The following is a 13849-nucleotide window of genomic DNA, read 5'->3' as shown; positions in this document are numbered from 1 at the left end:
AAACTTTTTTATTAGTTTCTGTACCCCACCTTTTATCCCAGAGTCACTGCAGAGTACACTATTAACCTCTGAGCTTATTGAATGTGTGCGAGGGGCTGGTAAGGATAAGGTGAGTGTGTATTCGATGGAGCATATTTAAAGGGTTCAGTTAAGGTGGCAGAGACCAGAAGGTAGACAGTGAATCTGTTTACTGCCTTGAGGTTTTGTGGTTATGCACTAGCACTTCCCATTTAACTGTGTGATCTAGGGCTCTGCTGACGACACCAAACACACAACCCAGATCCATGCTTCACTGCCCTCTGCACACACAGGACTCGCACATTAGCCATTTTTATGAATGCTCTGCAAATATATGGACACACTGAGACAATAGGGTGGTTTCACCATTCCTTTTTCACTGTGTTTGTGTCTGTGCTGCCTTCTTGACGCAGTGCCACGACCCATAAAGTGTGCCTGTCACGTTCTGGCTGGGGTTCTGTTATCAATATTTTCTTGCTGTGACAATACACAGCAGCAGCTCCACTGCATTGTCATTGGCTGAGGGATAAATGAGGTTGCTGTGGGGGTTAAGAGTTCAAAGGGCAGACAGGAAGTGGGTACTCCCACAGTGACAGTTCAAGCATATGTTTGATGGGCCAGCCTAATGCTGTGAACTAGCAGTTCCTAATGACCTGCCATCTCCAGGCAGTCTGGGGAGCCCTTCCACTGAGATTTATGACCAGTGTTGTGGTTACTACTGGGACGGCTCTCAGCAGCACTCCTGACCAACTCCAAGTCATAGCCTACTGTTTTTGCTTCACGCTTTCACTCATTAACTGGGTCATTGCAGATCATCAAGGATCATCTTTACCACGACAATAAATATTCAGGTTCTCTGAAATATTAAAGCTAACAGATCACTGCACTGTATTTTGTCTAATGTGATGGAATCCTTGTAGTTGTTTTAGACATGGAAATGTTATCTGTTCTGTCCTTGAAGAAAAATTGATGAATTGATTAATGAAATTCTCAACGGGGAGCACACTGGCAGACACTGAAGAGAGGACAGCAAAGTCAGAAACCTATAAACATGCATTCAAAGAGACCACTCCACATGTCTGCGCTCAGCCACTGTAGAAGAAACCGATAATGGTCTTCTGATCATACTAATTGTTGGCTCTCCCATTGCTTCCCTAAAGGCAGAAATGTGTTGATCCACCACAAGATAGCCAGACTGAGCCCAGGGCAGGCACAAACAGCAAGGAGAGCTAGTTTATAATTAATACACACTCTATAAAATATGCATTATGGGGTGGATGTGGCCAAATATGGATTTCTGTTTTGATTTTCACTCAGGATAATTGAAATACTTCTCCGGCAAGTCATACTGAATGAGGCAGAAGCTCATAGCCTTTGCTGCCAAGTGTGTAGGGCAGCTCTATGTGCTGCCGTAGGTTAGCTTCTCTACCAGCTGTTTATTTGTCCCGTGCTTGAAGACTGCTTAAAGCAAGTCCCCATCCACTTTGGGATTCAATGTCTTCCTTGATATATCGCTGTGGGCTGAGCTCACTGACTCTGTAGGTTACAGATATTTTGTGTGCATAAGCAGCACTAGTGCGCTTTAAGATAAACTGCCAAAACACGTTTCATGACATTCTGATCATTAAAGCTAAAGGATCCAGGGAGTGGGGAAATGAAAAGGCTTTTTTTTTTTTACCCCTCCCTACTTCCATATTTATCAAACCCACGGCAGAGATGAGATGGCTGTCGAATGCTCTTCGTCTCTCAGTGGGCTATTGCCGTGATCACACACGGTCAAGTCACATGCAGTTCGAAAGCACCTAACATCTCAATTCCTAGACCACCCCCACCCCCACCCCCGTTCACTACTGCCACTACCACACCTAACACACATACACACACAAAACAGGAGAGTTGTGTCACACTGATTAGCAACCACATCTCCAATCTCTGATTAGGTGTGGAGTAAATGAAGCACCCCCCTCAGTTATGCATTTCCATAATGTCAGGTAATTAAACCCCAGTGTTTTAATAGCTCAGGAATAGGAAGACTCCCCAGGAGACTAGACAATGATGATAGACTTTGCTGAAAACTAGCATACTATTAGCTTCCCTTTCACTGGCACTGGAACTGTTCCTTTCATTGTACTGACAATAGATAAAAAAAAAACAACCAGCTTAAAACATTTACATCATAAGATAGAAAAGATTACATATACTGAGAGTGTTATTGTGTACATTTGTCTGTTTTTATTACTATTATTATTATAAGTGATTCTATTTTTCTTGTTCTTATACTTTATGCATATTTTTTTTCTCCTATGTCTACTTAATGTGTGTTTGTGTTATTCTGATGTCTGTACATTGTTTCTCTTTTGAGCTGCTGTAGCAGAGGAATTTCCCCAGTCTAATACTGTACGTTTTCTAAGCATTTAAAGGTATCTTCGTTAATAAAGCATTTTACTACATTTATCCATGCTTTTTTAAATATGTACAGAACATTCCCTGTTCTGGAAATGCACATTTGAGTTGTGTGGTTATTGTTGATAGCTGATAGATTCCAGAGCTAAACAAAGGCTGGAAGAGCATGAGCGTCTTTTTCATCACAGAAAAACCTGGAAAGGTGCTATTGTAAACATGACAGTGGATTGTCAGTACATCCCTGTTTGAGTTGCTGTTTGTTGTGTGTGTCTGTTATGCCCATACTGTATATACACACACACACGCACACACACGCACACACACACAAAAGCCCTTTGATGAAACAAATTCTGCAGTATAAGAGCTTTCTTTGTCCCGGTGCCCACTCATATGTGTGGTGCTCAAATGCAAACAATGCAAAGCCATAATGGTTTTACAGAAAGGTGTAGAAACTGAATGAACTCCAGAAGTTCCCATCATACATGTAATCAGGATTGAACTATGATTGGAGAGCTCTCCTTTATACCATCATGTTCATTATCTGTTGCTTGTGCACTAAAACGTTTTCTCTTTTCAGAAATAATAAGCTTTTAATGGGGCTATGTTGACTGCTAATGATAGCCAATGCTGTAGCTGGAACTGAAGATCATTAAAGGCATGTTGCAGCGTATGATTCTTCCAATGCCCGCTGAATGAACTACACTTCAAACACATAGGCTACCTACTTTCAGTAACACCCCAATTAATAGCTGTACTTTAAATCCCTTCTAATCTTTCTCCTTTAATGTGCAACAGATGTCTCCGACTGACAGACAGGTTCATTTTAAATGATACACTCTCCACTTAGATAGCGGAAGTTACCTTCTCTTGAAGCAGTAAACTACAGTTAATGTTACAGATTCACATTCACAACACAGGGCTAACTAATGCTATACGTGTTTGTGAACTGAACTGTCTTAAAGCTGACAAGATAATAACCGTGAGCGAGGCTTTACTCTGAGGGTGTTCTACTGTACATATCTCATGTGAGAACGAAGCCTCACTCTTTAAAGATCCCAAGTCTTGCACTGAAGAGCTCCTCTCAGCTCACGTCCAGTGATTTGTGTGACATGTTTCCATAAAGAAACAACCAGACCCCGCAGAGGTGAAATTTTGAATCTGTACAACAGTAGATACAACTGTCACAAACTTCTGCTTTTGATGAACCACGTTTTATTGAGCAAAACCACGGTCGTGTTGCCAAGGGAGAAATCTGCCAAGGAGTGAATATTGAAATTAGCTGCTGACTGATAAATCACACGTTTGTTGCCAAAGTTAGTATTCAAAGAAAAACACTGCACACACAATGCTCATTTCTGTCTATTGGAGATGTGATAAACAAACTATTGGATGACATCGTTGTTACCTTTGGATGCCTGTGGTGTTGTTGGAAGTTATCATAAAAATGCTAAATCTTGCATTGCCAGTTACAGCTATTCAAATGTGTGATTACAGGTTTAACTGAGAAAGTGGATTTTCATGAATCATTCTGTTCTGTTCTCAATCTCAGTGAAATTTGTCATCAGTAGTTCCGTTCATTAGATGATATAAATGACACATTTGATTAATATATAAGAGCTTAGATTGAATAGGTGTATTTCTGAAAAACCACACGTTTGCGGTTATTAAATCTAAACTTTAATGTCCAAAATGTTGCTGACTCTATAAAATAATCTAATGTAATTATTCTTTGAAGTTTACCAACTCGTTTTTTTTCTCTCTTTTCAGCAAACTCCAGTCTTCTGGGAGGAGGGGGAGGTGAGTTAAAACCTTTTTTTGTTTTTTTTATACCATCTCATTGTTTGTGAAATTATAGTTACACTCTTCACTTCTCATATGACGCATCTATATTCTTCTGTGGGTTCATGGCAGACTTTAGTGTCTATTTCGCTCCAAGTGTCTGTGTTAAATGTGGCCGAATGTAAGGCCAAAACATTAGAGCGCAGTGCAGCACAACCTTGCACTGTGCCACACTGAGAGATGGTCATTGCTTCAGTGGCTTGCCCAAGAACATTATCATCAAAGGAATGGAGGAAATCTGAGGCAGCCAACCGTGGTGTGGGAATAATGGGTTGGGAACTCCAGTAGGATGCTACTGCCCAATCCAACTGTTCTTCTTTTCTGAAATTTGACTTTGTAGTGACATGATTGAAATAATCATTCTTCACCAAAGTAACATGAGGTTGGGCTAAAATGCTTCCAGTTAGATGTGGAATGTTAATTTTTAGTTTGAGGGGAATTTTTTATATGTTGGAATAGTATGACAATGAAATAAGGTCACTGCTTCCGTTCTATCTGTTTATCCATCTGTGTTGGATGTCACTTTTAATGTGTCACCACCTCCTGACAGGCTTCAGTTGTACATGGTGATCCCACCCGGGACATTACTACATTTTATGTAATCTATCTAATCTATATATCTATAAAAACGGTTTTATATAGTGTGTGTTGTAAGTCTCTATCATAATTACTGTTTTTTACTGTTTGTTCAAATTAAGAGCGCTTTCTTTAATGCAACTAATAAAACTAATAAACAAGAGTTTCACTGACATTTACAGTGTGTCAGATATTTCCTGTTTATACACAATGCATGTGTATACGCCCTGTATCTTTTTTTTGTAATCATAGGAAAAAAATATATATATATTTATATAAATAATAGATAATTATGTGGGTGACTTGTTAAAATGTTGTACTGTATATCATTTTATGTCAAAAATGTTCCTTTAAGTTACGTAGCCGTTTATAGAGTAGAAATTGGTTAGACCAAAGACAGCACATAGGAAAGAACTATGCACTTTGCAGGATGGCACATCTTTTGGTTTTTATGTATTTATTTATTAGGATTTAAACACCTGGCACGAAATATGAGTCATCAGAGGCGAGGGGTGTACATAAAGCCACAGCATAGTTAACTGCTCAATGCACTTGGGGTCCATTAGAGTGTACACAGGGCTGTTGAAATCGTATTCACATCTAATCATGCAGCCTGGAGTGGCCCTCATCTTGTCTTATACACAGTTAAGACTAGAAACTTTCCAGCCGTTGTTGCATAGAAGTGAGGCATCCCAATCTGTATCGGTGACATGGAGAGGCCCTCAGCGCGCAACCGTCTAAGACTCGTGTGATTGAGATCAGAGGTCAGGAACACGCCAAGCCCTGGAAAGCAGGTATTGGTGATTGGTGTTTGTCTCTGCTGCAGTCGACTCTCAGTATTCATTTGCCACATACAGATAAACACAAGAAGCAATTTTCTTTGCTATTATGTTTTCCTTATCGTTATTTTGTGGCAAATCACCTTTTTACAGTTCTGCAAATCTTAGAGCACGCAGCCTTTTTGATTGATCCAGGTCCTTCTTCAACTAGTAATAGGCGCTTTGCGGCTATCAACACTGGAACGTGAGATCTTACATATCAATTAATGTTATACTTTGCAAGAAAACATCAGTTGATTTAGACCTGCAGCTGTGCTTATTAACTCCAGAGGAATTCTAATTGTAGCAAGTGCCATTTTTTTGAGAGCAAAGCCTCCTTTCAAACTTAATTGAATTCCAGCGATGCCTTTCCTGCCAATTTACTCTGGCACAAGATACAAGGTCAATTATCTTTAAACTACGAACACTCACACTTTCTCATGTTAATAATGTCCACAACAAGTCTGTTACTTTATGATATCTTATGTGTGCATTCTTGTGAAGCGTGTTTTAGGTTATTATGGCCATGCTAAAACATTAGGAGGTGATTATAACCAGGGAGAGATTACAATTCTCTACCGGAGAGCTGCAAATGTTACTTTTCCCCCCAAAACAAAGCTCTACGCCGTTTGCCTTTTTATCTTCACGAGGCTAAGAGGGGTTTTATCTACCAGTGTCGTTATCACTAGAAGGTGGCTGCTAAACCTGCAAAACTGTTCTCTCTGTTCTCACCCTGGCCCTCCTTCTACCCCTATCTGTGGTTTGGCATTTGAAGACCTCCTGCCTTGGTTGCGGCAAGGATCGATGTGAAGAGGAGATGTGCTCTCATATAGGGCCTGCCTTATCTCCCAGCTGTCTTCTCAGGGCTGTGCAGAGGGGCAGCTTCACAACAGGATGATCCATCATGTTGGCCTCACGCACCTGAGCCATGTTTAGTTCTCACAGTTCTGGAGGTGGGCCTCCCACCGCCAGTATGTGAAAACTGGACAAAGTCTTTACTTTAAGTAAGAAAAGTTAGTTTACCACCTACACACTTTACCCATCTCTCTGTATATCTTCTTATTAATTCAAGTGTGATGTGTGGTCACAGCAAAGCAGACTTGTGTTGGTGATAGTTTTGTTGGCTTGTAGCTAGAGTGGTGTGAATAGGTTGGAAAAGTGAAAATAAAGCCCTGGGTGAGATTTGTCCTGTAGCCAAAAAAAAAACCACATTATTATATTCCTAGCATTAGTTATGGAGACAAAAAAAAGTCTAGAAAAGATTGTTGTGCCCTGATGCTCTATTGAATCCTTAGAAATCACTGATGGGGAATCTCTCTGGGTTGTGTGTCTTCTGTATTATGTACACAATGGGGTTAACCAAAATAGCACTGTTATCTACATTAGACATGTTGGCCTCACTGGGATTCCATACATACATAGGGGGAAATAACAGTGATCTTTGATAATAGCATGCTAAATGAGGCCCCTGTGAATAGAGGGTAATTATGAATGGTACCAGATTGCTCATGTGATGTGTGTCACAGCATGGCTGGATGCTGGCACAGTCCCAAAGGAATAGACCTAATGTAAACATCATGTTGTCTATCCCCCACCCCCCATATGATGCTTTCTCAGACACCCACTGACACACACACACACACACACACACACACACACACACAACACACACACACACACACACACACACACACACACACACACACACACACACACACACACACACACACACACACACACACACACACAAGAATGCAAGCGCACACTGAACCATGTAATGATACCATGAAGCCCTGTGTAGCCAGAGAGAGGGAGCTCCACTTGCCTTTGATGTCTCCATCCAGGAGGGGAATGGGCTCATTAGCATTCTAACCAGAACTGTTGCCCATTTAGCACTAGGCTTTAACTAGACCACCCAAACAAATCGTTCTTCACAGGTTGGGCCTCCTTTCTCTGCTCCAGTCAAGCGGCGGGGAACATGCATGGTTGTTTTTGTACGTCCTGACTCGGGCTAATTTGGCCACGGGCTGCAAACGCTCACTGAACTCAGCCTTTGTCATTGCTTGCATAACATAAGCTGTAGCGCTGTGGGCCCCCAGCTCTCCTCCCTCATAGGTTTCCTGAACAGCGGTTGTGAGTCATAGCAAGTACCAACACATTCTAACATATGAGATTAATTATGCTTGCTGTGATTATGCCTGGCTGCGGTGGTGCTCATTTGGTTCTTTGCCCTCTTCTGCAACTAAAAATGACATCCGATCGGATGCAGACTCACAGTGACAAGACTATGCTTCGTGGCTCTGCTGAGATAGTGACGTGTGTACAAAGGCCTGTAAATTCCAAATTGAATTAACCGAATGAGTATAATGGCCTGGCTCTGATCTTTGGGTGAAATGTGAGAACTTCTGCTTTTAGTACATTTATCTGACCACAGAAGTACAATATCAGCATTTCAATAACTGCAGTACTGGCTCTTCCAAAAGAGTGCTCCACGCCAGCATGCTTAAGAAAGAAAAGAAAATGTATCCAGTTTCGGACATGTTTGGATAAGCCTTTATCAAGATTCCTAAGTGCTTCGCCTGTGCTTATCTCTATCCGTATTTGTTATGCAAAGAGCTCTGTTTTCTTTTCCTGTCACCTCCAGATGAACCACTATCCTCTGTCTGGGTCCTGCCCCAGGTTTGTTTATTGGGTAGATTGGAGGGGACCGGGGCATGGTGCTCTGTGTATAGGTCAAGATATAGGATGGTGTTGTGTGACAGTTTGGGTTAGATGGCCTTATGTCCCTGTCGCAACTTACTGGATGCCCCAGAACTCCCCTATATGATTAATCACTCAACGATGACGTATTATTCTCATACCTCATAGATTGCACACTCTGCTTGACTGATGGTCCTCAGTTCACAGATGGTAGTACCAGCCATTAGCATAACTTATGACAGAGATACGGTATTTCCCCATGGAGTAGCCTAAATAATGTAAAATGATAAATTGAATGCAAAGATTCCTCAGTCAGCGCGGTACCCTCGGGATTTACTTATCTCCTCATATTTAGTGGGCCGTTAGTTACACTCTGATCTAGGTCCACCTTGTATTTGTGCTGTAATGTTCCATGTGCTTTTAAAAGTGTGTTAGAGCAGCACTAATATAAATGTGTGTCTGTCCTCCTCTGCGGGATTAGCCCTGCTGTTAGGAACTATTTACAAGGTGAACTCCAGCATAAATACATTTGTATTCTTTCTTTGACTGTGTGATTTACAGTAAGTAAGTATATTTACTTAATTTCGGTAGGTTGCTTTAAGGACAGGGCTTTTTAATTTGTACTCTTCATGCTTGCTTTTCATAGCGCCATCCAAATACGGGAGTGCCCTCTTGCATGGGCTGGAGCCAGTGACATTTAAATAATTAAAATTGAAATAATAAAAATTCCTTATTTGAATTGGCCTCGTTCTTGCATAAGCAGATAATTCATTTCGTAAATTGCACTTACTTAGTAAAATAATAAAACTTTACGCTAGGGATGGGCGATATGGCCTAAAATCCATATTGCGATATACATTGCAGCCTCTTGCGATAACGATATATATTGCGATATATAAATTATAATAGAACCATTTCAGACCAGGTTACATAGAACCTGAGGAAAACCAAACTGCTAAATGTATTTATTATTTTTTTTTAAAGAGAAAGAAACATAGTATGTAGTTTTGAGAACATTTATTGTTCAAAACTGTAATTATACAACATAATGTTGCAGATGAATAAAATTCAAGTACACTAGTTGCAGAGACTTTGACAAAGAAAAAGCTTAAAGTATTGGGTGTCTTCTCTTTAGTGCAAACCATTCTAAAAGGCACTACACTTAGTAAGTTTAAGTCCTTGGTTCTTAAATGCCACCCAAGATGCAGAGAAAAGGAAAAACTGGTGTCTGTTTAGTTAAGGAACAGACACTGTACTGGAAATACTTTCAGTATTAGGCAAAGATGCACAGATACTTTAAATAAAAACATATTTTAAACAAAGTTTTTGTTACCCTACAAGACATACAGTATTTATAATAGCATACACACACACACACACACACACACACACACACACACACACACACACAAGTCGGGACTTTTCCCGGTGGGCCGGTCTGATAATAGTTATACATTACAAGTTGTAAGCAACACCATCTGGCGGCCTGGCGCCGCTGCCTGCTGGTCAAACGGCAGGGGCCGTAAACGTCCCGGTACATTTTTTGGTCCCACTCCGCCGCTGCGCACACGCACTCTGGGCTGTATGTTCAGCGGGGAAGTACAACGTCTGCAAACACCGGCTGCCAAGATTCCAATCGTCCGTTATATAGTGAATGGTCAGGCTGGTGAAAGGCTCCACGGTACGGCTCGACCACAGCTCCGTTGTAGCGGCTTAAATCCAAACCAAGTCCAAATAATTGATGTTGCACCGGTCTTTTTCACCAGCTCCTTGTTTCGCTTTTAGTCATGTTTACTCAAGATGACGATGACGCGTTGCGTCATTCGCGGGTAGATTGCGTCATCAACATGATTTATCGCGATAGTGCAATATAATTAAAATCTCTATCGTAGGCCAATTTTGTATCGTTTATACTGCATATCGTCTATATCGCCCATCCATACTTTACGCTAAACATCCCAAGTGTAATGCCCGTCTTACTTATGCATTAACAATGTACTGTATGCTACCACTAAAATGTTGCCTTGCCTTTATTTAATGCGTAACCCAGTATACTGACTGAAAATATGCATGAAAGCCACAACACTCCACTTAACCCACATCAATATATTGTTTGTATTAAAAAAAGTTTTACACAAAGAGTTTGATTTATTATTTCTGTGTAGTCTCTTGCCTTTAAGTATTGTTAATGGAAGTTGGTGACCATTACTATATATACAATTATGTCCGAGTGTGTACAATTAAGTGCAGACATATCAGTGGAAACATCAGTCATTATATTGAAAAATGGTCATGTGAGAAGTACTGTACGGTACCCCCATGCTGTCAGATCATTTCACCCAATTATTACAGATATGTTATTCAGAGGGCATTCCACTGAAATTAGCAGGACAAGGTCATCGTGTGGACTGCAGTTTGCGGTACCCAAATAGTGATGGAAATTGCATTTCAGCGTGAAAGCTCTCTCTAATGCCATCTCTGTCTCCCTCCTGCCACCACAGAGAACAGTCCCCACGAACACCCCCTCCTCCTCCAATCAGCAATGATGGATGGACTAATTGATGCAGAATGATTGGGCCATTCATTTAAGCCTACAACAGTGGGTTCCATATTTAGGATTAACATTGCATTATAATGGGAAGGGAAGAAGAAATGTTCCGGGAGTCAATTAACACTAGAGGGAAAGAGGGACAGCGTGAGGAAGAGTTGTAAAAATATTGAGACAAAAGAAGGGAGAGGAAAAAGACACGGAGCCATTATGAGAGGTGGTAAAAGGACTGGTCAGATGTGTTGTGTTAAGCTTATGAGACATGAGTGTCTCAAGGCATTTATTGAGGGGTCTATCTGCGAATAAGACCAAGCGAGAGGGGCATATAACCGAGACATGTCTTCCCGGTATCCCTCTCTTAGCCTATGAATCATTTATCTCTGTCCCAATGTGTAAATCAAGCTGCCGGCCATTGCCTGCGGCAGTCGTGTCATTAGCTAGTTGACGGCATCAGTTAATCTCTGGCACTGCAGTGCGGTGAGGGATAGGGCCTAACTTTAAACGGCACACACATCAGCGTTTCATACTGTATGTAGATGTGTGTGTCTGGCTGTGGTGTAGCAAGCTTCGTTGAGCTAACCAGGACCAATCGGAGACACACTTGTTCAAAGAGACGTTTCTCCTCTCACACTCGCAGTTCACACTTCGCTATTAAATTGACAGTTTTTTGGAGAACTTCCAGGAAGTGCATGTTGTGTTTTTGTTCATTGTACTTGATAGCTGGGTTTTCCTGCATGTGTAAAAAAAAAAATTTTTTAACACTACAATTGAATGAATTAGTGAAAATACATATCCCAAGTGCTTTTGAAAATAAAAGCTGATTACAAGCCCTTTGTTGTTTCTCCTCTTTAATCCTGAAAAAGTATTAAACAATGCAATTGTCAGCCTGTTTTAGCTTGCTGTGGATTTTAAAAAAAAATTGAGCGACTGTGGGGAATATGGAGCTGTATCTCTGTTATGTAGAATTGCACTAGATATTCTCAGTACCCTACCTACCCATTTCCAGTAACATTGTCAGACTGACAAAGTGTCTCACTGCCTTTTCCACTGAGGGGTCATTTGAGGTGGAGGACGTCACTTTTCCAGAATCTCACCCATCGTTTATTGAACCAGAGGACTGAGAAAGTCTGGAGCCTTATCAATTTGAAATGCTAGCACTGCCAGCTGCAGCTCAAAACCTCAGGGCAGTAGCCAAGCCTTGAGGCAGCCGAGGCTAGGGAGTCTCTGAATGCTGTAACATTTTGGCTTGGTAAAGTACAGTGTTTTGAAATGATCATAAAACCATTGTATAAGGTATTCTCATTGTTTTGAAAGTTGTAGGATGTAAATCTTTCTGCTTTTTTCGCATGTTTTTGAGTTTGCCTGCAAGGGAACAACACAGGCATACAGTAGGCCATCTTGACTTCAGAGAATCATTTTGTTAAAAATAAATATATGCGATATTGTTGTCAGGTCCTCTCCATCCCTCAGGGCTTCTGCTGTAAACATATTGCAGCTGCTTGTTTTCCTTTGTGTTTGACCTCTGCAGCCCCCCCCTCTCTCTCTCTCTCTCTCTCTCTCTCACACTCTCTCCAAGAGGTGGCCTTTGACTTTAATCAGGGGACAGGAAGAGTGATATTCTGCAATCCCACGGCATATTGTACCCCTTATGTATATTTTAACCACCTAGTAATTCACATGCTTTTGTACAACAAAGAACTTGCACCCCAGTTTAAGGATCCACCTAATTCTGTCTCCCCTCATTGTACATAAAGGGAGAATACCACCACAGGGCTTGAGAAAGGGGCAAGAAAGTGTCAATTTAGTTCTCTTCCACACTGCATCACACATAACCTCCCCCAAACCCCCTCTGTGCACCAGCATTTCTGGGTCAGTTGTTGAGATTTTAGACAACTCAAAGCATTACCAACCTCAATGTCAGAGCACATTTGTGTCCTGCACAGGCTTTGATGTGACTGTTTTGGGGGTAGATCCTGCACTCTGCCTGTCCATGTTCTTTGTGTGTGTGTGTGTGTGTGTGAGAGACTGTGTATGCATTTGCTTGCATGATGGCATGTCTGTGTTTCTGTCTGAATTTGCAAGTGAGTGTGCTTGTGTGTGTGATTCTTATTCTGGGATAACTGGATGCTGAGCTGTCTTGTCAGTTGACTCAGTGGTCAGTTTTGGTCCCGCTGCCCCCAGCAATGCAGGATGGAGCGATGAGATCTGACAGACGGGGACAGTTCTTAGCAGGGCACTACCCCATCCCACAGTTTCGCCAATCACGGCAAGGCTACTACAAGGACATCACAAGAGGCTCAGAGAGCTAAGCCACATGCTCAGAAATGATGTTGACATGCCAATATACCAATCATACTTTTCAAAACGTTTACTCGGATTGCACTCTGGAGAAATTCTTGCGAAGTAGTATTTATTAGGAAGACAGGACACCTCCAATAACAGACAGGAAGGGACAAAACCTTAACTGAAATTGAGAAATACACCCAATCAGGTTTTGATATACAACCTGAGTACTGATGCGCTGTGAAATATGAAAGGAGTTTAGTATCAAAACTACTGCTTCTGTTTACTTTGAAGTTTAATAGAATTACATTCCGTACATATCCATGCCATCTGCTCTCTACATTTAACAATGATGAAGGTAATTGAGGAACCAGTGGAGATCAATGGAAGAAATTAGCAGGACTTTGCCATTAAGCAGAGCCATTGAATCAATAAACAGCCAATAGGCCAGGCAGAAAACCTTGTCAACAGCCATTTAGTTTGGACAAACAAGTAATTTGACTGTTTTTGAATATGAATACTGTATGCAGCACATACAGACACAAGTCTGCTAGAGTTGATTACTGCAGTTTTCAGTATACAAGTACTTGTGCTGAGCCTGATTGGTCCAGTATGGCACAGGGTTGTTCTCTTTTGGCGTCTAGCTGCAGTTGTGAACATATGA

At 41.3% G+C, this 13849-nt stretch overlaps 1 protein-coding gene across 3 annotated transcripts in view; it reads left to right on the top strand.

Annotated features, from left to right (window-relative positions):
* Positions 1–13849, top strand: part of macrod2 (mono-ADP ribosylhydrolase 2) — a 433012-nt gene that overhangs the window by 125262 nt on the left and 293901 nt on the right. For all 3 annotated transcript variants that reach the window (XM_039783426.1, XM_039783425.1, XM_039783424.1), the window contains exon 4: positions 4189–4218. In XM_039783426.1, the coding sequence (XP_039639360.1) occupies positions 4189–4218 (30 nt within the window). The remainder of the gene's footprint in view (positions 1–4188; positions 4219–13849) is intronic.

Source organism: Perca fluviatilis, chromosome 19, assembly GCF_010015445.1.
Source record: "Perca fluviatilis chromosome 19, GENO_Pfluv_1.0, whole genome shotgun sequence".
NCBI classification, from domain to species: domain Eukaryota; kingdom Metazoa; phylum Chordata; class Actinopteri; order Perciformes; family Percidae; genus Perca; species Perca fluviatilis.
Note: the sequence above shows the minus strand (reverse complement) of the source record. Positions and strands in the feature narration are given on the sequence as shown.